Source organism: Cydia pomonella, unplaced genomic scaffold (assembly GCF_033807575.1).
Source record: "Cydia pomonella isolate Wapato2018A unplaced genomic scaffold, ilCydPomo1 PGA_scaffold_206, whole genome shotgun sequence".
Classification (NCBI taxonomy): Eukaryota; Metazoa; Arthropoda; class Insecta; order Lepidoptera; family Tortricidae; genus Cydia; species Cydia pomonella.
Window position 1 is genome coordinate 535,552 of NW_026907846.1, and position 26,516 is coordinate 562,067.

The 26,516-nt window shown below is 39.2% G+C and overlaps 1 protein-coding gene across 2 annotated transcripts in view; it reads left to right on the top strand.

Moving 5' to 3' along the window:
* Nucleotides 1-26,298, top strand: part of LOC133533827 (uncharacterized) — a 170,252-nt gene extending 143,954 nt beyond the window's left edge. Inside the window, exons 3-13 of one of the 2 annotated variants that reach the window (XM_061872885.1) lie at nt 11,806-11,944; nt 12,608-12,672; nt 13,015-13,153; nt 14,457-14,569; nt 17,250-17,384; nt 18,474-18,602; nt 19,027-19,246; nt 21,257-21,402; nt 22,724-23,005; nt 24,557-24,760; nt 25,468-26,298. In XM_061872885.1, the coding sequence (XP_061728869.1) occupies nt 11,806-11,944; nt 12,608-12,672; nt 13,015-13,153; nt 14,457-14,569; nt 17,250-17,384; nt 18,474-18,602; nt 19,027-19,246; nt 21,257-21,402; nt 22,724-23,005; nt 24,557-24,760; nt 25,468-25,571 (1,676 nt within the window). In that variant the 3' untranslated portion in view covers nt 25,572-26,298. Of the gene's footprint in view, nt 1-11,805; nt 11,945-12,607; nt 12,673-12,980; nt 13,154-14,456; nt 14,570-17,249; nt 17,385-18,473; nt 18,603-19,026; nt 19,247-21,256; nt 21,403-22,723; nt 23,006-24,556; nt 24,761-25,467 lie in introns of those variants that run through there. The other variant, XM_061872884.1, reaches the window with a different exon arrangement.
* The last annotated feature ends 218 nt before the right edge of the window (nt 26,299-26,516 follow it).

A 26,516-nucleotide genomic window follows, 5' to 3' on the forward strand; every position in this document is an offset into this window, starting at 1 on the left:
ACCGTTTTCTCCCGAAATGGAATTTCATAGAAAAAGTACATTTATTTCTTTAGGATTACAAAGCTATTCTTCCCTCTTAATTAGATTGTAGAACGTACATTTGTTTGCCAACCGCTTAAAGGATGACTTACGGTAAAACGGTCCGGGTCCTGGCCGAGGCGTCCGACACTTTAGTTTTCTATAGGAAGCATCACGCGATCACAGATCACCCGTCATAGAAAACACCCCGACCCGGACCCTGACCTATGGAAGGTGGAGGTAAGGAATGGAATCTCCATGTACCAAAAAGTGTCATCAATAAACCTTAAATGCTGTAATACCTAGAATACTTGAAAAAAAAATCAAATCATAGACAGCGCACTTCACTCCATCAATAACGCCTAGGTTCTCAGCTACTCTAGCGCTACTCTGGAGAGATTTGAAACTATTATTTATAGCTGACAGCTGGACACTTTTGCTACAGTTCTACCATAAGAGATTTCACTCCTTTTAATTCCACACTCGATACCCTGACCATTCTAGCGTGACTTATTCTTAAATCAATCCAATTTCAAATCAATCGGTCCAGGCCGCGTAGCCAACATACAAATCGCTTACGCTCCGTAGCGCTCGAAACGCAACTGTTACTGCCGCACTAATATGACTAATATGGAAGAGCAAGAGAGACGCAAAGAGTTTAGTTTTCGTAGCGATAGCGATTACAACCTTGGCTAGGCCGGCTGTATTTTCTGAGAAAATTGTGACAAACGAACTTCAAGTGCCACTCGAGGGTTTGTCTAATTCGGATTTTATTTTTTGTCTTTTTTAAATTATTGAAGCCTAAAAAACGTAAAGTTCGTTCGATCTCGTTGTATTTTATACTTAAATAAATTCTACACCAGTTCTTGGAATTTGTTACATTAAAAGTTTTAATTTAATAGCAAGTTAATATATTCCGAAACGTATGAGGTTATTAATAAATTATACACTGCTTGAATTTATTTAAAACGTCCATAACCAATATTTTGCGCATTTTCAACATGGAAAACATCCGCTCCGTAAACCAGGCCAACCGCACCCCACCTTTCGCAGTCGAGTAATTAATATCCGGCAGTCAAAGAGTGTTCTCTGGATGGGCCCCATTTCCTAAACGCTGCGGGACCATCAATTCCGAACACGGCCCATTAGCGTATTGGTTCAGGGCCCTTGACGGGCTAGATGGAAAGTACTAGATTTTGTAAAAAATCTATACTCTGACAAATTTTTTTTGGCGTATGTCTCGGATTTTCAGTGGTACTAATTTATTTCATTGGCAAGGAGAGTTTTAGATAACAGAAGTTGAAAGTCATCGAATGTATCGATATAAACAAGAAGACATAGCTGTGGGGCAGCGCAGGAGACTTGGAGGATTTAACAACTGGAGACGCCTTTAAGAGCTTACCCCTCTGTCGAAAAGCTCGACCAATGGTCATATGTATTGTATGGACTGACGTTTATCTGACATGGCTATTTGTACGTTACGTAGAAATAGCCATACATTTGACGTGCCCCTCCCCCGCAAAAATCGGCAGACTGTTTTGTACAGAAAATTACAGTCAAGGCGTCTCCAGTTTTTAAATCCTCCAAGGCAGGAGATGACAGATTTTTGGCGCGAGGTGTAAATGTGAAGTTTATGCTTCGAGTATAGCCCAAAAGATGGCAGAACTTACTATGCACAAGAAAACGTTTGAGAACGGTAGATGGCAGTACTTGCTTTGGCGTAAAGTGTCAATGTCAAAGAATACAATACTCACTAGGAGAAGAACGTGAACTCCATACAAAATAATGTCGCTTTTAAAACTTCGTTTATACTAGAGTGCTCTCTTTGTATCTCAGAACTAATGGGCGGCTGACGGATGCAAATTACGTCAAAATAATGTTGAACGATATACGTAATATGAATACGACTACAATCGATTTAAATAAAGACAACATAATTTCAAAAAAGTTATAGTGTTTTATTCTTGAAATAATTAATCATAATTTTTCTTTATTCGATATTTTCAGTCCATTCCTTTTATAGTTCACTATACACTTATACAGGGGAAATGACCTCTCTACATCTACAGATGTAAGAGGTGCGTATTCGTAAAGTGATACTTCATCATCATCATTATTTGGAACTTACTGATATAATAACAAAAAATGCATATATTTTTATACATAAATATAACTCGAAATTTATTAAGTCTTATCCATCTTATGCTTTCGTCACCATATTGCATCCATCGGCCGCCCTTTGCAGTCAGAACTAAAATTGACAACCGATTTAGCCTGGCGGGGCTTGATAGGTAGTAATCTAGTTCTAGCTAGTGCTTCTGGGTTCGAATCCGGTTTTTTTTTGTATTTTTACTTTTTGTTGGGATAAGGTTTTTAAATTAGCATTTCTCAAATAGACAAACATTATGTTAGATATTAATTAAAATCACAGGCATCGTTTATCCTAAGATATAATGATTTCTATATTATGAAGTTATTTCAAAACAGTTTTTATCAAGTTATAAATATTTGTATTCCTAAAAATTAGAATCAAAAGAGCTTGATTCGAAAAACATACAATAGTACATTACGATACAAGTGCGAAAAATAGGAAATTCGAAACGAGTGGCGATAAATTAAAACACGACCGAAGGGAGTGTTTTAAATCGACACGAGTTGCGAATTACCTATTCGCACATGTATCGTACAACGTTTTACAGTACATATGGCCCTTTAAATGTTCGACACAGTAACGTAATATGCTACTTCTCGCACTAGTGCTATAAAGTAGCCCCATATGTACTGTAAAAGTCATTTTCTATACAATATGTATCAGACGGGGCTTGTCGAACTAACTGTGACACTTGTATATAATATTAATTTACAAATTTAATTACACTGAAATGGTGGGCTTTTCGCATAAAATATCTACATACCAATATGAATTTTATTCAATCGGACCACAACTCGGTAATTTCGGTTCATTAATATTGTGGCTACCTAACTACCTAATGTACGTGTGATTATTATCTTTTGAAATTTTTAAAGCATTATTTATGTTTAGTTCGCCTATTAGCGCAGGTTTTAATTCCCAGATTACCTTGATAACAATAAATAAAAGTCATTAAAACCTTCATGATAAAAACAGTGCAGTTATGTATATACTATTTATTGCTTTTAATATAGCTTTTTATATACCTACCTAAAACATGAATCATTGGCACATCTGGTTTTACTCCACAATTGCAATTAATGTAAATTGTAATCATATCACATATATCATGCCAAAAAAAAAATACATGGATATATGACAACTAAAGTTGTTATTACATCTTTCCGATTGTCGGACACTTTCTGCTCCACAGCTCAGTGGAGCGGTCTTGATGGTCACCGGGAAACTAGTCTGGTTTATGCCGCGGATCTGGGCGGCTACCGGGAAAATCGAAATTCGTCAATTGCGGGCATTTTTCTCTGTCACTCTAATTACGGCTTACTAAGAGTAAAAGAGAAATATCCCCGCAATTTGCGAATTTCGGTTTTCGCGGTAGGCCCCCTGTGCCTTTTGATTTTGAGCCTTTCCAAGGAAATTATATGACGGCCAAGCATTATTTTCTCACGTTCACCCTCTAAAACAAAACAGTCACATTTTAAACAATACTATATTATAACCTATCTCCCAATTACTAACCTCGCGAATTGCTACCAGGGCCAGTTAAAACAATGTTAGATTTTACACCTAAGATGAATTTTGATTGTAATTTCGGACGCGATATAGCGTCCGTGGGACTCAAGGGGCTGGTAAGATTAAATTTATGTGTTTGAATTTGGCAATATAGTACGCTTATTTTATTTAAAGATTAAAATAATATATTTCTTACCTTGGTTTAGTACAATGGATTAAACTTTAATAGACCAATAGTGGGACCGGATTTTTGCCCTATAAGTTTCGATAATTCTAAAGAGTGAAAAGTGATGTTTATCTGGTATGGGACATATTTTTAAGCATATTTGTAATATATGAAGAAAATTTAGAACGAGCGTTAGATATAAATAAGGTATTTATGTATTTTTATTGATGGATTTTGAATATTGAATTAAAGTACAAAATTTAAGCATCGTCTTTTATAATATGTATGAAGCTTTATGCTATCAAATTTTTAGAAAAAAAATCAACGTGCTACTTTGTCAAACTCAAATTAGCTTATTATTTTGTCAATATTGAATTAAAGTTTGAAAAATCCACAATATCATATCTAAATTCTTAAGTTAATAGGCAAGGCAAAAAATTAGAAGAATAGGATATGTGCTTTACAATTAATATGCGTTTTTTGTCCTGTAAGATCTAATATTGAATTAAAGTCCGTAGAGATAAGTCTATTACTATAAAATAATATATGCAGCCATTTTATGGAAAGGTAGAAATATCTGTGTGTAGCTTGCATTGTAATAGTAAAATCAACTTAAAAAGGCGCGAAATTCATAACCACGCCGCGCTGGTCCGTCAACATGTCGGCTCGGCGCGCGGGAGCCTATCGTAGCCGACCTAGTGAGCGATAGATACCTCGCCCCGCCCGCGCCCCCCGCTCAGCTTCTCAAGCGCTGTTTGTCTTTTCTTTCAAATCATTCATTTGTTTATTTATCGTGCACATCAATTAAATGCGGACATTACATGAATTTAATTATAGAATAGAAGTTATTATGACTTCAAAATGAGTGAAAAATGTTTGATATGTGTACTGTACTGACTTAGTAACAGAGAAAAAACGAGGAATTGAGCAGTTAATAACTGCGAGCAAATAATCTTTCTTGGTGATGGGAAAGTTAAATATTTCTACGGGAAGGAGGAACTACGTTTCCATAAAAAGTGTAGATTATACATTGAGTCGAAGGCTATCCCGGCGTACAAAAGACTAATGGAGGTGGCATCAGAGGGCTTACCGCGAACCACGTTCGACGTGTTGCCTCCCTGTCATACTTACGTACGAATTTACAAGTGCGACAGAGAGGTAACACGCCGAACGTGGTTCGCGATAGGCCCTCAAATGTACAGCCAAGTGACGATGATGAAAATTACATTTTCAAAACTTTTGTCTTTTGTTACCATTGTGTTAGCCGCCTGTACTTACTTTCAACATATATTAGTAGTTTATGTTACTGCTACATAATAAAAGGCATTAAAATACACGAGTGTGGGCTTAGGAAACGAACGAAGTGAGTTTCTTAAAAAGATCACACGAGTGTTTTAATGCCTAATTATCTTATACCTTTAAACGAGCAATTCTTGTATATATATATTTCCGGGATCTCGGAAACGGCTCTAACGATTTTGCTGAAATTTGGTATATGGGGGTTTTTGGGGGTAAACAATCGATCTAGATTAGTCTTATGTTTGGGAAAACGCGTGTTTTCGAGTTTTCATGCGTTTTTCTTGCGACGCAGAATATGGTCGCTAATTTCGTATTGCCGGCCACTGTCCGTCTGGTCCAGCGGGTTAAGACGCGGACTGCTAAACGAGTGTTACGGGTTCGAATCCCGCCTGGTGACTAACTTTTGTTTTTTTTTTATATGTTCAATTTTATATATAATTTTTTAATTTTTATTGTTTTAGACAAGTTTAATTTAGTAAAAGAATGTAGTTAAGATTATCACCTATACACCACCATATTACAATAAATAGTTAGTTATAACCGAGCAAAGCTCGGTCGCCCAGGTACTATATAATATAATTATTGCAGGTAGTTCGCAATCACATTTTTAGCACAGGCATTTGAGAGGTATGGGCATTGTAAATGTCATCTGGCTCTGTGTGGTAGGGCACAGCACAGCGGATGTCATTCCAGATCTAGAGCAGAACCCAACTGGGGAAGTACCTCCACCTTACAGAAAATCGCAGCCAAATAACACTAGACCCTACTCATAGTGTTGTGTTCCTGCCGGTGAGTAAGGTTGCCAGAGCTCAACGAGGGTGTTAGGGTCGGCAACGCGCATGTAACTCCTCTGGAGTTGCAGGCGTACATAGGCTACGGATACTGCTTACCACCAGGCAGGCCGTATGCTTGTTTGCCACCGACGTAGTATAAAAAAATAAATAAAAAAAAAACACACAATTAAAATATTTCATACGACATGTGCTAATTATTTGTCTCAGTGTAAACAAAAATATCTCATAATTATGATATCAATTTTCAAATTCAAAATGGCGGACATGTTTTATAACTTATTTTAAGAAATTATGAGTAGTTTAAGACTTTAAAAAGCAAGAAATTGTTTCTTGCTTCTGTTTGTATATGTATCATGTAATATTTGATGTTTTCATTATTTTTGAAAGTCCTCAGGGTGCCGATTACGAAAATGACATCCATTATGGAACCCAAGATGGCGGACATTCATTTTTCTTAAAAATCGGTATGGGTGTCATCTCCGAGGTTCTTCGAGGTTCCGATTACGAAAATGACGTCCATTTTGCAATCCAAGATGGCGAACATTATTTTTTCTTAAAAATCGATATGGGTGTCATCTCCGAGGTTCCTCGGGGATCCGATTACGAAAATGACGTTCATTTTGAAATCCAAGATGGCGGAAATAATTTTTATTAAGTCGATATGGGTGTCATATCCGAGGTTCCTCGGGATTCCGATTACGAAAATGACGTCTATTTTGAAATCCAAGATGGCGGACATTAATTTTTCTTAAAAATCGATATGAGTGTCATCTCCGAGGTTCCTCGGGATTCCGATTACGAAAATGACGTTCATTTTGAAATCCAAGATGGCGGACATTAATTTTTCTTAAAAATCGATAAGGGTGTCATCTCCGAGGTTCCTCGGGGATCCGATTACGAAAATGACGTTCATTTTGAAATCCAAGATGGCGGAAATTATTTTTTTCTTAAGTCGATATGGGTGTCATATCCGAGGTTCCTCGGGATTCCGATTATGAAAATGACGTCTATTTTGAAATCCAAGATGGCGGACATTAATTTTTCTTAAAAATCGACATGAGTGTCATCTCCGAGGTTCCTCGGGGTTCCGATTACGAAAATGACGTTCATTTTGAAATCCAAGATGGCGGACATTAATTTTTCTTAAAAATCGATATGGGTGTCATCTCCGAGGTTCCTCGGGGATCCGATTACGAAAATGACGTTCATTTTGAAATCCAAGATGGCGGAAATTATTTTTTCTTAAAAGTCGATATGGGTGTCATATTCGAGGTTCCTCGGGATTCCGATTACGAAAATGACGTCTATTTTGAAATCCAAGATGGTGGACATTAATTTTTCTTAAAAATCGATATGGGTGTCATCTCCGAGGTTCTTCGAGGTTCCGATTACGAAAATGACGTCCATTTTGCAATCCAAGATGGCGAACATTATTTTTTCTTAAAAATCGATATGGGTGCCATCTCCGAGGTTCCTCGGGGATCCGATTACGAAAATGACGTTCATTTTGAAATCCAAGATGGCGGAAATTATTTTTTCTTAAGTCGATATGGGTGTCATATCCGAGGTTCCTCGGGATTCCGATTACGAAAATGACGTCTATTTTGAAATCCAAGATGGCGGACATTAATTTTTCTTAAAAATCGATATGAGTGTCATCTCCGAGGTTCCTCGGGATTCCGATTACGAAAATGACGTTCATTTTGAAATCCAAGATGGCGGACATTAATTTTTCTTAAAAATCGATAAGGGTGTCATCTCCGAGGTTCCTCGGGGATCCGATTACGAAAATGACGTTCATTTTGAAATCCAAGATGGCGGAAATTATTTTTTCTTAAGTCGATATGGGTGTCATATCCGAGGTTCCTCGGGATTCCGATTACGAAAATGACGTCTATTTTGAAATCCAAGATGGCGGACATTAATTTTTCTTAAAAATCGACATGAGTGTCTTCTCCGAGGTTCCTCGGGGTTCCGATTACGAAAATGACGTTCATTTTGAAATCCAAGATGGCGGACATTAATTTTTCTTAAAAATCGATATGGGTGTCATCTCCGAGGTTCCTCGGGGATCCGATTACGAAAATGATGTTCATTTTGAAATCCAAGATAGCGGAAATTATTTTTTCTTAAAAGTCGATATGGGTGTCATATCCGAGGTTCCTCGGGATTCCGATTACGAAAAAGACGTCTATTTTGAAATCCAAGATGGCGGACAATAATTTTTCTTAAAAATCGATATGGGTGTCATTTCCGAGGTTCCTCGGGGTTCCAATTACAAAAATGACGTCAATTTTGGCGGTTCTTGTTGGTGCAGATTTCAAAAATAGAGACCATTTTAGAATTAAAGGTGGTTGATATGACGGCTACACACATCGACACCCATTTCAAAAAGTAGCGTCCGCCATATTTATTTTCAAAATAGATGTCATTTTTGAAATCCACACCCCTAAAAACCCAGAAAACAACACCCATGACGACTTTTTCAAAAAAGTGACGTCCGCCATCTTTATTTCCAAAATGGACGTCATTTGTAAAATTAGTACACATACATCATACAACATGAAAACTAAAAACATTTCCATCCTCTTTTGGGCAGTTGTGTAAGTCTGTGATAACCCTAGGTAGGTACGGAGACCTTGAGCGGTGTCGGCATTTACGCAAACATCAAAGGCGTCGGCCCACTGTTACTTTTTACACTGTGCTTTTAGTGTGTAAACGAAAACGTCACATGATATATCAAAAGAAAAGTTATTTTACAGTACATATGGGGCTACTTTATAGCACTAGTGCGAGAAGTAGCATATTATGTTACTGTGTCGAACATTTAAAGGGCCATAAGTACTGTAAAACGTTGTACGATACATGTGCGAATAGGTAATTCGCAACTCGTGTCGATTTAAAACACTCCCTTCGGTCGTGTTTTAATTTATCGCCACTCGTTTCGAATTTCCTATTTTTCGCACTTGTATCGTAATGTACTATTATCTTATACCTTTAAACGAGCAATTCTTGTAAGTATATATATAATAATATTTCTGTTATCTCGGAAACGGCTCTAACGATTTTGCTGAAATTTGGTATATTAATAAGCGGGTTAAGACGCGGACTGCTAAACGAGTGTTACGGGTTCGAATCTCGCCCGGTGACTAACTTTTGTTTTTTTTATATGTTCAAGTTTATATATAATTTTTTAATTTTTATTGTTTTACACAAGTTTAATTTAGTAAAAAAAAATGACCTATGTAATAAGAGAAATCGACAATAGATGGCGTTACTCTGTGACAAGTGCTGTAAGGTTAAAATCGATTGTAAATAATAATAATTGTCAGTTCACATTTTACTTTTTAAGTTTATGTAGATTATCACCACCATATTACAATAAATAGTTATAACCGAGCAAAGCTCGGTCGCCCAGGTACTATATTACTAACTGTACTAGGTTGCCTTTTTAACAAGTTGGTCCAGTCCATGGTTGCCTACATTTTATTTAAAAATCGGTTAATCTAGGCGACCATTAACTGGACCAACTTTTTTAATACGGCAACTTTCAAATAAGCTTTCATTTGATATATCATACGATGAAATAACAAACAAAAAAACTATCCGTACGCAATCTTACAAGGCAACCTACTTGAAATGTATCACTGTGAATTTTGTCTTACATTTATTTCTTATCAGAAATAAATAACATGAGGGTGCATATACCTTATAACGTATCTCTATATAACTATCGGTTATCAATATTAGCATTAGCGGTTAACAACAACATTCCCCTTAAAACAAATAACTATCGCGAGGAAAATACCAAGTCCAAACATCTGAAAAAAATCGGGAAAGAAAAGCTGCAACTGGCTTTTAAAATGGTACAAGGAAGGGTGGTCATCTGTATGAGAATATGTTTTTATGTCTCTATTTGACCCAATGGTTGACTGGTAGAGAATGCCTTTTGGCATTAAGTCCGCCATTTGTGTTTTTTTTTAATTGTGCAATAAAGTTTAAATAAATAAATAATATTCATGTAACGCGATAACGAATTCTACGTGAACGAAACCGCGGGCAATACCGATTATAGTAACAACAAAATAACAATTTTCTATTGCTATTAATTTAAAACACGCTTTAGGAATTTTTTTGATGGACCGTAGACGCAGTCAAGGGCACCCCGCTCCCCACTACCGTTGTTCGCTGCCTCCTGCCACAGCGCGCGGCGCGCGCAAACTTGCCGCGCGTTTGAAACGTAACGTATTTATATAAGCAAGGAATGCATACATATCAGTAATGAGTGTCGCCGTGATTTTATATTTCTAAATTTTTGTTTAGTATCTGAGATCATTGTTGATGATCGATTATTATTAACTCTACAAACTTTAATTCAATATTAGCTATACTGCTTAACCTGAAATCAATATCTAGACAAGCACATTGTCTACATGTCTAACTTTTTACTAGAATACTAAGTTGATCGATAATATCGTAATTTTGCAATATCAGCAACTCTAATTCTATATTTACAAAATAACTCGTGTTTTTACGTTTACCAGAAAGCAGCTGTTCCAGATTTCTAAAAACTGAAAATTGTACATAAATTGAAGTGTTATTCGATATGCTAAAGTTTTCTGTAACTTTAATTCTATATTTACTTAGTTATTAGCAAAAATTAAAATATTCAAATATAACCGAAAGCTCAACCTTAAAATTTCTAATTTTTTACCAAAGTATTATTTAACATACTCCCAATGACATATCAAAAAAGAAAAAACTTTAATATTATCGAAACCCATTTTTGTTCAACCGCTGGTCTATAACTGAGTTTGTGCGGAGACTCTGTGCGGTGGATTTTTAATTTTGAAAAATAATTAATACATGCAAAGAAATCGTAAGTTAATCATTTTATATGAAAAGTTTGATAGTTTTGCGTCAATGACTTTACAGCATTGACATTGCAGACTTTTATATATGTTCTAACCGGACCGCCAGACCCAAGTGCAAGGAACTAAGGAGGGTAAGACGTGCCTCTGACCTCCATAGATTTTATAAACGTGGACAAAGACAAACTGAAATGGATAATAATTTATATAAAATATTAATAATTTTATTTGGTCCCAAAGTTGTATAGACAAATACAGATGGGAGCAATGTTGCTGTAGCAAAATATTTTTATGTTAAGTACTGGCAACTATTTCCCCAGCATCAGACCACACATGTGCAATTATAAAGCGTCATGTCTTTCTAAGGAAGTCGACAGGCCTTGGTCAATGTACATGCTTATGTTTCCGATTCACGCCACAAGATGGCAGACCCTCCAACGCGCATGGTTCATAAACGATTTTACCACAAATCCTCGTATGCCAAAGAAGATTATAATAGATGCAAAGAAAACTATTTTGAATACGATAAAATATTTACATCAATAAATGGACGAAGGATTGCGTAGCATTCTAATAAACAATGTTTTGAAATTAGTCGTTTATATGTCCGGTAATGGCATTAATGGCGCATTTTATTGCCATATGTAAGCATTGAGGTATTATTACTTAGTATCTCCTTGGATTTCACGGGCCTATAAATCCCGGGCTTTTGGTAGGCTTGCGTGGACATATAGATCCAACACGTAGACGCCCCTTGAAGAGCTTTAATGTCATGTAGAACGCGTGCTGGAACCCGTTCACAGGCGCAACAATAGGTACTCGTAGACGCCCATGAATCGGTCGCAGCAGGCATTGGGACTATTGTAAGAAAAGTGAACAGTATCGGTCTATGGATTGAAGTCTGGGTGGACGAGACTGGATTATTGCAAAGATTGCCGGGCACCCGCCATTATTACTATTTTTACGTCGTAATAATAGATTTTTTTTTGTTTACAGGCTGCGCCTTCCCTGCACGCTGGCATGGTCGCTGGTTCCAATCCGGCGTCATCCAACCCATCTCCATCGAGGGGGACCGTCTCTCCAACAAGGGGCGGTGCCTCTCGTCTGAGGGGGATAAGTTCCTTATTGTCGATGAGTAAGTATACATACATTACCTTTCACTGTTAGCATGGTAGCTGGTTCCAAACCGGCGTCATCTAACCCATCTTCAACGAGGAGGACCGTCTCTCTAACAAGGGGCGGTGCCACTCGTCTGAGGGGGATAAGTTCCTTATCGTCGATGAGTAAGTATACATTAGCTTTCACTGCTAGCATGGTAGCTGGTTCCAATCCGGCGTCATCAAACCCATCTCTATCGAGGGGGGTATCTCTCAACAAAAGGCGATCCCTTCAGGGGAAGAAGTTTTATATTGCAAATTTTAATACATTATTATGGTGTTTAATGTGTCAGTGAGATATCTCACTCACCGCAGTAAAATTAACAGCCCTTGTATTTTACTAGGTATTTTACTGCGGTGCGGAGAGTTGCGGACTCTCTGCATTCAAAATCAAGAACTATTTGAAATTCTACTTACCGTTTCCGGTCATTATTCCTATCAAAGTAGAAATAAGCCACACCTATAACTTATGAAGTTTGCCGACCTGGATCTTATGAGATTGCTCAGTTTAAGTAAATGTTGGACTACCATTCAATTACACTTATTACATAGGGTACAATGTTTGAGTAGGTACTAGTTTCTATTGTAATACACAGTAGGTTTAAAAAAATCAGGGTATAAAAATATTTTTTCTTTCGCAGGAAAGGGTGTTATCGATGTGTGGTCATGCACGAAAAACATACCAACGTTCTGCAATACAAAGAAAGTGAGTACAAAACCCATCCCATTCTTATACCTATTGATCCAATGGTCGGTTCAAATTCACATTATGCTGAACATGTCTATTTATCCCGGTTATACTGATGCAAGAACAAGAAACTTAGCGGTCCTTTTCCAGAATAAACTTCTTTGTCAGTCTCTCATTACTGAGGATCGTGACCATTTGATTTTGCAGCTCCTGTGATTTGCCTTTATCAGTCTCGATCTCCCGTAGCCCTCGCCGCTTGTTGGAGTCTGCCTGAGGTCGTCTTTTAACTTGGTCAGACCATGAAGTCGGTGGGGGGCCCTAAGGTCTAACTAATGAAACTAATGGAAGTATTATTTCCAGCGTTCTGCCATCGTCGAGACGCATTACCTCACCTCTGTTCTCTCATCACCGGAGATGCTCTCCTCTACTCCATGTTCAGGGAAAACGCTGATCCTGTCGACTGCCCGCTGAAAGGGCCCTTCTCCTTTACTTATAACAGGTATGATGTTCTTATTTTTTTGTTAAACTATTGCCTGGATAAATAAAAAATGATAAGGAGTAACAGGGAAGTTGTGTCATTTTTTGTGTATGTAGTACCTAAGTAAGTATAAAAAATGATATTACCTATAAAATCAATAAACATACAGATGGTCATTAATTCGGTACCACGTTTAGTAGTTTTCAAATTGATCTAACTTAACTCCAAAATATACAATAAATTATGTAAAAATATTTTCCATACTGTCAATATCCAGGAAGGAAAATGGGAACTACGTTTATATGGAGAAGCGGTCCTCCACTATTGTCGTAAAAATTGGAACATACTAAAATACAAAATTATATATTGACAGAAAACATTCTTTACATTTTTGACTGTGACTCTGACACTAGGCGTAACCTGTCCTGTTTATAGTTTGTAGTATTGAACTATTCCGATTCGGAAACAAATTTACATAAAATTACCATGCTGTAATCATCCAAAGACCGAAAAATTACTTCCCCATCAAATCAACGCGATCACTGATTAATAGCCTCAGCAGATGTTAAACGGTCCCTTAATGAAGATCACCGACGCGTTACCGTCAACGTCATCTCAGTCAAGCACAGAATGACTTTTGTAATTAAAACCTGTGAAATCATCGCAATCCCATGGATTATTAATTAACTGTTTTTGGCTGATTGATGAAAGGTTCTGATCAATTATCCTGTCAGAAAGTCGGTGGTGAACGATTTTTGGACGATAAAGGCAATGCAGATTTGAACTCAACGATAACTGATGTAACCGTTTAACTATTTCTTCTATAAACTCGTCGAACTTTCTGGGTTGTCTAAATGTGGCATTTTCAAACAAAGGAGTACTTATTGCCGGTTGTCGATAAGACGCTATTTCCGTAAAGCCAATCACAACTAGTTGAAAACGTCACAAATGGTTACACTTGGTATTCATATTTTGATAAAAGGGTCAAAAACTTTCGGGAAAACTGGTGTCTTTTTTGAGGACATTACAAAAGTTAACGATTAGAATACATTTATAGATCGAAAACTTTCATCATACAACTTTTAAGATGTAGAAGGTTTTACATGCTTCAGATAAGGATAAAGTAAGAAAATTAAGCCTTATTTAATCTCGGTTTATTTTACAACATTTTGACCCTCAAGACCACCACCTCGAAGAACACGAAACTTCGAACTTTGTACCACTACTGTAAATAAATACAGAGTGAGCAAGTAAAATGGGGTTTATTGATGAAATGGACTTGGCATAGACGGATTTAACAATAAGGTCTGTGTAATTTTTCCAGGGGGCATGGGGACTGCAAAATCCCCGTGTCGTCCATCGAGAGCTGCACAGAAGATTCCCGGCTTCTGCTCAACTACCAGGCATGTCCTGATATTTCTGCGTCTGAAAGTACAGGTATGTTCACAGCAGGATATTTTTACGTAATAGTTTTAAAAAAAACCGACTTTACTAAACAGTACGTCCTGTGGTCCAGTGGTCCTCATCGGCAGTCCCACTTCATAAATAATACTGCTTTGAAAAGGTTTTGTACCGTCTTTTGAACTACGAATGAAAGAATCCCTGCTGACGTGACAGGAGGACAGTCAGCTTCGATACTAGCAAATAAAACAACTCACCAAAGTATTTACCACCCTCTTATAGCGATGGTATATATACCGTGTGGGCCAATTAAACCCGACAGATTTTAAATGTGTATTCTTGAATGCATTTAGCGACTAAAATGTCATACAAAGTTTCCTGAAATCGATCTTGTTTTAGAGATGATGACAATTTTTGTGGAAATTTGTTTCAGTAATAACTTAGTGAAAACGCCTTTTTAGCTGTGACGCTGCCAGTACAAAACTTGGTTTAGAACTTTAGACATACCTACTGACAGACATTAAAGTTTTAAAGTAAACTCGATTTTTTTATCTGTAAATAAAAAAAAACTTTACTTATTCGTTGTAATGATTTTTTTCACTAGGTGTATAAATAAATAACAAGTTGTGTGCAGAAAACGCAAAAAAATTTTTTTTCATCAGAAAAAAGTCGTCATCAAAACTTAGCACTTTCTATTAGTTAAGCTTATTTGAAGATTGTGAAATACCAATGATGACTTCATTTGTCAGATAAATGGCAAATAGCTTATTGAGGATTTTACTTGGACATTGTGAAACAGACCCTAAACTTAATAACTAAACTATGTAAATAACTTAAATTCAAATTCTTCCTGTGGCATGGTGCTGAGAATGCTGGCAGCATTTTCTAGCTGAATCGCATACTACTTATGCATTGAGCGATGAACCTGAAAGCTCTTTTGTCACAAGTGACATCGACCAGCTGTTTGGCTAAATTACGAAACAGAGGGCCTACCGCGAACCACGTTCGACGTGCTGTCTCTCTGTCGCACTTGTACATTTGTACGTAAGTGCGACAGAGAGACAGTACGTCGAACGTGGTTCGCGGTAGGCCCTCAGGCCTCGTGCCGCTGGACCTTATTACAAACAAAGCTATTATAGTATAGTACGCCATCATTTCTATCGATGCAGATGCAGACCATACCTAAGATTTGAAACAGTGCAATACACAAAGGAAATTGTCTTGCGTTGTCAGTTTGTCTAGTTTGCAAATAAGTCGGGCAACGTTCCAGAGCTGAGGTGTCGTTTTGATTATACTTAGATTTAGTGGCAGTTTGAAATAGCTGCTTTAAGAGGTCGCATTCAAGGAAAATTTATGGTGTAGCTTTGGCAGCATTATTTAGTAGCAATAACTGCATTGCTGCAGTGCGTCAAATTTAATATACCTAATTACATCGCCCTCGCCAAGCAGCAATATCGTTGAAACAGTAACGCTACTGCCGTCACAATCTGAAAGTTACCTTTACTGATTGCTAGTAAGTATTTAACAGTACAGGGGGGCTAGCTAAGATGACTAAGTCCTCCAAGATCATGCAGGGACTGGGCCCCAAAGTTTTTAACAAATTGCCCAAAGTCATTACCACGATAGAATCGTCCAACTTATTTACGCGGGAAATAAAATATGGCTCCTCTGCCACGCTTTTTATAGCCTGAAAATTCTACAATATGTTAAATTATTATCATTTCATTGACATTCAACAAAACAAAGAATTTAATGTATCAAATTAAATTATATTATATAATGCTTACTATCGTATAATTAATTGACAGATTTAACTATTGATACTACCCGAAACTGTAATAATAATCTAATATGTAACTCTAATAATCTATCTTATGTATATCTAATGACGATAAACACGTCACATATCTAATAAATACATTTCGAGTTAATACCTGCTTACATATTTAATTATCTTAGCCTTAAGACCGCCCAGACCGAACACAAACGTACACGCTGGATTGTCCGTTGTCTGTCTATTCCTGGCTATCCTGAACACAATAAGCATGACAGTTCTATTTTTAGCATGATACTAATTTATTCATAGGACGTTCCGTGATGGCGCTGTTTATTTCACTGCGAAAACTTTGTCTTGGACGTTAGATATATTTTTGAACGTTTATTGTAAATCGGGAGTGCCTCCCCTACTTCAACTAGGGGGACTAGGAGTAGAGGAACTGAAAGGGGGTGAAAAGCTTTACTAGAAAGGACGTCTTGTAGATTTAGGTGGTTTCTTTACTGCACAAAATTTACAGGCACATTATTTTTGTATAAAGGATAACTCACGCGAAAACGGTCAAGGCCTGGGCCGAAGCGTATAACACTTCTTTTTCTGTAGAAAGAATCACGTGATCACCGATCACACATCGTAGAAATCTTAAGTGTTTGGAAACTTTCCGACAACATCAGTACGCATGCCCTACAGATCTAAGTTAGGTTACCAATGCAACACCGAAATGCGTGCATTAATTTTGAGTTAAGTACTTACCTTACATTTTTATTAAACCACGTCTGTGGCAAACTGTAGGTATAACCCCCTTAGGCGCCTTTGGACGCGTGTAACTCCAGGGGTGTAACACGCGTGTTGCCGACCTTTTAAAAATCTATACGCTCCTTTTTCAGATACCTACATAAAAGTGTAGAACAGCTACTGTTAAATTCATATTTTTATTTCCAGTGGAAGAACTAGAATGCCTAGCAACATGGAAAGAAGGCAGCCTCCGGTTTCTCGTCGGAAAGCTGCACCACAACCACGCCACCAGCAACGAGGACCGCTACCGCTGCTTCGTCTACGAGAAGACTAATGGTATCGGTAAGACTATTTCTAGGTTAGCTCGACTCTCTCTTCGGCACCAGAATTAAGATCACACACACAGCAATATGTAATTACGCAGTGAAATTAATGTTCTTTTTTGAATATTTAATAGCCAACTTCTACGAAAAAGTTTCTTCAAGCTTAAATATCGTGCACTCAAAACACATTCACTCATTCGTTCATTCACTACCTTTTTTATTCAAGTTGTGTGTGCAATCATTGACCCGAACTCTCCTGCTGACATCAGAACACTAGTGGTATCGGTAAGACACAGGTTTTTTTAAGGTTAGCGTTGCTGTTTAAACAAGCTACAGAGCCGAACAAGGATCGTGCATAACAACAAAGAATTGGACACGTCTGCTTCGTCTACGAGACTAAAGGTTTGACTAATCTAAGGTAAGCCCGCGAGATACTAAAATACCTTGTATCTCGTCTCGTAAATGAGAAGATTAATGCTGTCGTCTATTGGTAATTTGGTAAGACTATCTAGGTAGCTCCTTCTAGGATTAATAGCTAGAAAAACGAAAAAGAGGACCGCTAAGAGAAGATTAGTACAGTATCGGTAAGACTGTTTTTAGATTAGCTGGTTTCCCCACTTGGAAAATGATCAAGCGTCATGATGATGTGACAGTATGTGTTAGAAAGATAGGAAAAAGTGAGACAAGGAGTGAGGGGCGGTTGGTAATCGGGGGATTCCAAAAAATTGCTCTTTTTAATGTAATAAATAATAGCTGTCATCCGAATTGCAATTTCTCATTGTATTTATAGCTTATCGACCGTAACAACGTTTACTTACCCCATGTGCAGTCACCATGAGATCTATCGGAGTGGTTAAGGTGTTCACAAATAAGTGAACAAAGCCTACAAAAATACGCGCCCTGGTGTCGCCGCGTAAAAATACCCGCCCTGCATTATTATGGAACGCCGGGAAAACGTCGAATGGCCGCTGCGAGGTGTATGAACTCTATTATAAAGACTTTAAAGTGCCTGTTCAGATTTTTGAGCATCGATAGCGACTGTATCTTAGTTTCAGCTTATAATCGTTGAGAATCCTCCAAGTTTCACAACCTCTCCATCATGTTCCAGCATCAACAGGCGTAAAAGAGGGCCCAGGCTCCGCTGACGTGGAGTACCGAGTAGCCCAATCGGGGGATGCGACCTGCAATGGACTGTTCAGCGCCACGGAGGGAAGTAGGACTATGGCCTTGAAGCGAGGTACGTCATGGACTTTTATAATAATGGCTAAATTATTAACCCGCTTAGTAACGCGTCTACGGTAAATCTGCACCGAAGTGTGGTTTACAGTACTTGATTTCTTAGAAGAGACGGCCTCTAGGACTATTTTATTGATATATTAGATTAAGCAAAACCTAGGTATATCAATGCATTTAAAGACATATGCATAAGGGCATTATGGACACGGACCTACTTTTTTTACGTACCGAATATTCTCGACATCAAATATTGATACGAGAGGTGATGTTTAGAACAAGCTTCTAATGTCAGCAAGAGGCAGCAGTATTTGATCAAAATTGTTGCAGATTGTCCTCCCATTATGATAATAAGTAATTCTGGTGGAAATAATGACGCTAAAATGCTGGGAATAGAACCAACAACTAATAATCACCTTTACTTCCAGTATCAATCCGCTCCAACTGCCAATTCCCGAGCTGGATGACATTCTCCCACACCTGGCATACCCTCGACTACAGCTCCAACTACACCTTCTACCAGCGGAACGCCACACTCCGCATCACTGACAAGTCTGGTGCTGACATTAAAGTGTATTGCGTCAGCGTGAAAGCTAGTTCGCCTAGCGGAAATTCTGTGGCATTGGTGGCGCATTGGCAGCATCACTGGTAAGTTACACCTGTCTCTCTCTCTTTCCCATGACAGCGTTTGTCCCGGTTGCCTGAGATAGGGGCCGGAGCTAATCGTTAGGAAATAAGTCATGTATAACGACATCTCTTGCCAATATCTCAGGGCATTTTAGATCAGGGCAGCTCACAGTCGGTTGAAGGGATTCTAAAGATAAAAGACATTTATTCATGACAGTCATAAACATGTACGAACATGTACTAGCAACAAAAACAGAAGAACAGAGCATTATGAAATGGCCCCTACTCCTGGTATTTGTCCAGCAATGGACTTCTTGTCAATATCTCAGGGCATTTTAGACCAGGGCAGCACACAGTCGGTGAAAGAGATTCTAAAGATAAAGATAAAAGACATTTATTCGTGACAGTCATAAACATGTACGAACATGTACTAGCAACAAAAACAGAAGAACAGAGCATTAAGTGCGCATTATGAAATGGATCCAACTCAGCGTAACGAAGCCAGCACTGGTCTTCCGTAGAACCCATTCGGTGATGCCACGACAGATAACACATACAGTACATTATAACATTATCTGGTTCTGATTCTCTGGTATTTGTCCAGCAATGGTCATTTTTTTTATTCAGTTGAACCAGTCGTAAAAGTTCTTCGTTACTTTTTGCCCAGCGGTGCTCTTTTTACTACCCGGCCGTAGCTTACTACCTTAGTACCCGATACACCTTTCTATCCATATTTCATTTTAAGAGCTACCCAATGGCTGCGGTGGAAAGATCCTTGAATCACGTCATTCACGACTTTGCGGCCGTGGCTATAATTGCTGTTTATATTTCCTTATCAAAATTTAATGACAATTTTATTAATTGTGACCAATTTTCTTCAGATTCCACGTTATCTTTGTATAGCAATTAAATTCCTATTATTTACCTAAGTACACGTGCCCGATGTTCAGTAAATGTCAAGGACAAGAACCGTGCCGTCAAGGGCAGATACTCATTTGTAATTCTAGCGGAAGAAAGCCCGTGACATTCGTGATAATGATAAAACAATTTATATTTTATTTGCTACTTTTAAGTTCAAGGTCCATATATAGCAGCAGTGCTTTCACGGAATTTTAAATAAGTACTTTTAAAGACTTCTAGTTATTGGTGACAAGGTTTATTATGACCAAAGCAACAATTCTTAGTTACTCACTTAGTAATTAAAACTAATAATAGTATTGCCAGAGCGTACCTTTTTTGTACGATTTTACATACTTTTTGAACAGCATGCGTACTAAAAGCGTACCCCGCCCGCTGTGAGCGGTTCAAAAATATGTTAAAATAGTGTAGAAAGTGGCAGACCAAAACAGTAAGATTTTTTGCGTAAATATTTGTGACTTTTTGATTTGGTATTTTTATTTTGCTTACTAACGTAGTTTTAGTGGATTATCAGTTAAAATAGTATCACCCGTTTTTAAAAGACTTACTGTCAATATTGTTTTTTGTAACAAAAAATTAAATTGTACCTACTTTTTTGATAAAATCGTACCTTTTTAGATCCATGTCGTACTTTTAGCTTTCAGTACTCTGGCATCACTCCATGACTTTTGTTTAGAATATCTGATATACAACATTTTATAAGTTTTACTTACATAACTATAGTGCATTACTAGTGGATACCTAGGTATACCTTAGATCAAAAGTCAAAAAGAAAGGAAGAACGAAAGGTAAGGCCCTAAAATTTCGAAACAAAACATCGTGTTATAATACTTACGGTAAATATTTACATACTTATTTATGACCGAATGATCGTCTTTTGTTAAACCTAATGTTAAAATTAATGGCATTCTGTGTCATACATTCTCAGACAAGCCTTGGTCTTTGGTGGATGTCGTATGCTGTGTCCATACGTCACGTACAATAGAAACGTTGATATCTTCTCATACAACGTAACGCTGAATGCTGTGCAGCATTAATGACGTTAACCGAAGACTGCCTTATCAAAGTAGGATGTAGCCATATGAGCTGACGATGAACTATTCCATATTCCAGCGTCTCCCGCTACGTGTGCGTAGTCCTATATCGGCGGGACACATACATAGCGGAGTTGCAGCGCGGCGCGCCCACCGCGCGCGCAGATGACGCCTGCTCGAACCATCATTTCAACGCCGTCTCCGAGCCCTACGTCACGCTAGTCGGTAAGATCTTCCTCGTTCCCTCTTGCCGAGGATGTCGACCACATATAATATAATTACGGTATAAAATGCAGACAAATAAGCCATGCGGACTGCTGCTAGCTGACCTCTTCAAAACGTATAATGTAATTACGGTATAAAATGCAGACAAATAAGCCATGCGGACTGCTGTTAGCTGACCTCTTCATAGCATTCGACCATCTCATACGTGCCCCGAGCACATTTCTCTCCGTCTCTCCGCCTAGCCTTATCCCATCATTTGCGGTCGGCTCTCCTAGTCCTTCTTCGCCAGGACGCTCTGTCCTGGGTTGTCCATGATGTTTGCATCGTTCATGTCCCTTTAGTATGTCCCGTTATTGTCCCTTATGGTAGCTATCCATGTTTGGAGCATATTTCATTTGCCCTAAAATTATGCTCGAGGAGGAGGAAGAGGAGTATCGGTATTGCGGTGAGCCGTTCTCCCTATTCTCGACGGCCGAGGTGGAATAGCAGGGGAAGAGGCGTGATGGTATCACGATGCGCCACCCTCCCTATCTCCTGCGACCTTGGCAGGGCCGTTCCGCTGTAGCGGCGTTGGTGGGGCTGCAGAGGAAGAGGAGTGTCGGTGTTACGGTGTGCCGTTCTCCCTGTCCTCTGCAGCCGAGTTGTGGTTTGCGGCAGAACCATGGACCTCATCTGCCGCCGGGCGCTGGGAAGTTTTCTGGCGCCCGTGGCCTCCTTGTGGCGGGCTCGGGGGGGAGTCCGCTACACTGCAGGACGGAGGCCGAGGAGGAAGGCGCGTCGAATCATCTGGCGCGCCTCTCGTGAAGGGCCCTCGGGCATTCGCGAAGGAGCCGCTCGCGGGCGGCTGCTGCCGGTGGGGTCGCGGATGAGTACGCAAGCGTTCCTGTAACCCCACCAATAAGGCGGCGAGGTGGCATATGGGGGGTTTTTAGTGGGTATACCGTGGGCCTTATTAGCCTAGACGGGAGTCCCACATAACCACTCGGGTCACCCCCCGCAGCCGGGTGATATGCGGAATGCATTTTCCTCCCGAATATGAGTGCTAAGTTGAAAGAGGCGGCTTAAGGATGACTCACGCTGTAACGGTCCGGGTCCAGGCTGACCACTTCGTTTTATACAACGGGCGATCGGTTATCACGTGACGCATCCTTTAGAAAACTAAAGTGTCAGACACCTCGGACGAACCCGGACCGTTACAGCGTGAGTCGTCCTTTATACTTTATGTCAGCGTTAGTCGTGACAGTAAGTCTTTTAGAACTCATAATCGTATAGTTAATCTTTTAACACTTTATTCGAATTAAACTTTTTATTTTATTTTCAGCAAGCAACCCCGAATCAAAAGAATGTCCGTATTCCGGGAAATACGAGATACAGAACCGTCACGAACGAAGCGTTAGGTCTATTAGTGAACCCAATATTAGAAATGGTAGTAGGCTGTTCAATTTTAGTATAAGCAATATGTCGAGCGCGCCGATGCTACGGAGTCGGCGGGAAGTGGACGCTGGGTGTGTGGTCAGCGGGTTCGATCGGTTGGAGGTGGGCTGTAACTCTGCGAAGAATATGGAGTTTTATTCGAGCTGTGAGAATAAGGAGGTTATGACAGGTGAGTTTGTACATGTTATTTTATTACATAGGTTTAAGTTCATTTGCATCAAAATGGTAGTCTGTTCGGAAAGAGACAAGTCATATAATATATTGGTTCCCTTATATTCCGACTCCTATTTTTCCGCACAGACTCTAGCTCTACACCACTAAGCCCTTGTAATTTTTATTGCACAAAGTAATTCGTTGACTCTAAAATAAAATGGTTTGTTCTTAAACCTCCTTTACTTTGCTATACCTTTTTGCTTTTCTACACGGAAACAATGTTTGATAAGAATATGAAAATATAGGTACTTACTTACCTATTCAAAAGTATTTTTTTACAATGTTCGAATCCATTCACAATGAAAACTACTGGTTAGTGCCTACGCGTACAATTTTCTTCTTAATTAAATATCAATGAAGACATTTTAAACATCCACATTTCTTCAACCAAAAATGTCACTTTTGTCACCGACAGATCTATATCATATCGGAAACAGATCTAATAGTTAAAATTCTAATACGCCAGTAAGGCTAAGATGGTCGGGTCTTTGTCATTTATCACCATGTCTGTCTTGTTCTAACAAGTATGTAAGTTTTCGGACCCGGGTATGTCCTTAAACTACGTCCAAAAGAGAGGTATGGGCAATGTGAATGTCATCTCGCCTTGTGTGGTAGGGCACAGCACAGCAGATGTCATTCCAGATCTAGAGCAGAGCCCAACTGGGGAAGTACCTCCACCTTACAGAAAACCGCAGCCAAATAACACTTGACCCTACTCATAGTGTTGTGTTCCTGCCGGTGAGTAAGGTTGCCAGAGCTCAACGAGGGGGGTGGGGTTAGGGTCGGCAACGCGCATGTAACGCCTCTGGAGTTGCAGGTGTACATAGGCTACGGAGACTGCTTACCATCCGGCAGGCCGTATGCTTGTTTGCCACCGACGTAGTATTAAAAAAAAAAAGTGCGAAAGTGACGAATGACATGACAGGTGACAGAAATGGTAAGCAAAGCTTATCGTACCTTGGGTAACGTAAAACTACCCAACTATAATTCAGACTACAATTATGGTCTCTAATAGCCATTCTCAAAATGTACTCCGCGGTTCCTCCGTGGGGGCTCTGCGAGAATACTCGTAATAAGAAAAAAAACCAGTTCTATATGCCTGGTCCACAGTGACGAACGAAAATGTTTAATTTGGGCCTCCGTCAAGTATTTCGCTTTTCAAAAGGGTTTCGTCATTTCTCACGACAGCATTTCCCAAACTATGGGTCGCATGCGAAATTTGAGCTGGCTCTGAAACATAAGACGACATGCCGATCGATCGGGTTAACCGCCGGTACTTACTAATATTGGCAGTGGTTCCCACCCATCTAATAAAAACTGTCAGATTCTGACTTTCAAAAGAAAGCCACACCTATATTTCAGTTAATTGTTACCATAGTTGGATTAGTTGGGAGCCTTAGAATTACAGTTGGGTAGATCAACGGTACCACGGTCTAACATTAACTTCCCACCAATCATAGTCAAGCATATAAATTAGGATAAGAAAGGAATATGTTCTGTTGACCAGCGTACACATGCCACGGCGGCTGGTACGAGAACGGCGCGTCGTTCGTGGTGACGACGCCGCTGACGCGCGACAGCCGCGCCGCGCGCCGCTACTGCTTCGTGTCGCGCGAGCAGCGCTCCGCGCTCGCGCTCGCCCGCAGCGCCGCCAACTGCGAGCGCGCGCCCGCCGCCGCCGGCCAGCTGCTGCTCAGCGCGAGGAATACTGGTGGGCTTATCTTATATACAATTTCATTAACAATTACAACTGTACTAGAGGGATTTAGGTTGTTTGATAGCCACTAATGCTACCGGGCTGTGGCTTTTCCTTGAGTACAATATCAGCATCTAGAAGACGAAGTTGATATTCTAAAGCAGCATAAGTGTACTCACTTTTACAAGAATTGCGACGAGGCGGGTTGGTCTCGGACTGTCTAGAACACAAAATAACTAGTGTAATATTTTCCCTATGTCCCTTTTAGTCTACATCGCAAACGGTCTAGAACACAAAATGACTACAATTATTTAGACCTTTATTTATCTACGTATCGTCGATTTACCTTTACGTTAGCGATGTCGACGGAGCTCCGCTCCCGCGGGGCTTTTATTTCTGTGCGGTTTGGCCTTCGGCCATTAAAAGATAACTAACTAACCTAAATCCCGCCGCGCGCGCCGATAGGCGCCTACTGTAAACTAAACTTTATCAGCTAGTTAATAAGGATGAACGACAGTTGGTAACTGCAGCTATAAAAATCATTTTTTTCCACGAACCTACCGATAGTCGGTAGTTCAATAATAGTTCGATAATGTATTACTACATCAGTACCATTAAATACAGGTTAAATTTTCAAAATGTATGATAGAAAATAATGTTTTCTTTAAATCCTTTAAAAAAATGTTATATATAATTTAATATAAATAATTTCGCCTCCACAGGTGAATGTCAAGATCAAACCAATGCCCAGCCCCTCCAGAGGCTACCTTCACCCACCATCATCATCCTGACAGCTGTCATTCTACACTACATCATACCGAGATGATTCTGTCATGTCTACAACTGTAACATAGCTTAATTATAATTATGTAAGGCTTAGATAAAACCAAAGTGGAATAAAAACTTAGTCAGGGTTCCAATGTTTATGGACTCAGCGTCAGTACACCCTAACGCTATATGCATACAAGCTAGGACCAAGCTAAACGCCTTAACAGACAGGCGTACAGGACAGCGACCTTGGTCCGGTCAAAATATGTATGTTGCACTCACTTATAGCTGCGTCCTTAACGGACGTACGGAAGACCACCTTACATTCGATCGAACAGGCCTCAGAAAAGACCAAGTTCGCGGCATGCCTGTCTGTTACAGCTATGACTTTGCACCAACATTGACGTGACAGATGTGGAAGTGTTGACGTCATAATTTCATAATTATTTCACTATTATGGTACTTCGCACTCTGTGACTACAGTCTGTTCAGAGTTAAAGTGCCTACAGACAGCTGCACCGGACCGCGACCTTGGTCCGGTCCAAGACTTGTTCGATCGTGCGTAAGGTAGTCCTCCGTACGTCCGTTAAGCACGCAGCTGTAAGTGAGTAGGAGAAAGAGATATTTTGACCGGACCAAAGTCGCGGTCCTATACACCCGTGTGTTACGGCTTTTTTGCTTGGTCCTTATTGTATGAATCTTAAAAAAAAATTATAACGCGGCTCAGTCGTTCAGCCAATGATATAATGCCATAGATCCAATATGTTTATATTGATTATTGTACCTCATTGCTCATTGGCCTAATGATTGACACTCTATTGTTTACATTGTTTTGAATCTCTAATTAATTTTTATTCTTCTTTGGTCAAATTAATTAGTAAAAAAATATAAATAGTAATTAAGCCCTTTCACGTACTGTATGCTGTCAATTTTGTTTTATGTGCCTGCGAGTTTTGATGTAATTTTTTTGTACCTCTCGTATTTTGTATTTATAAATACACAT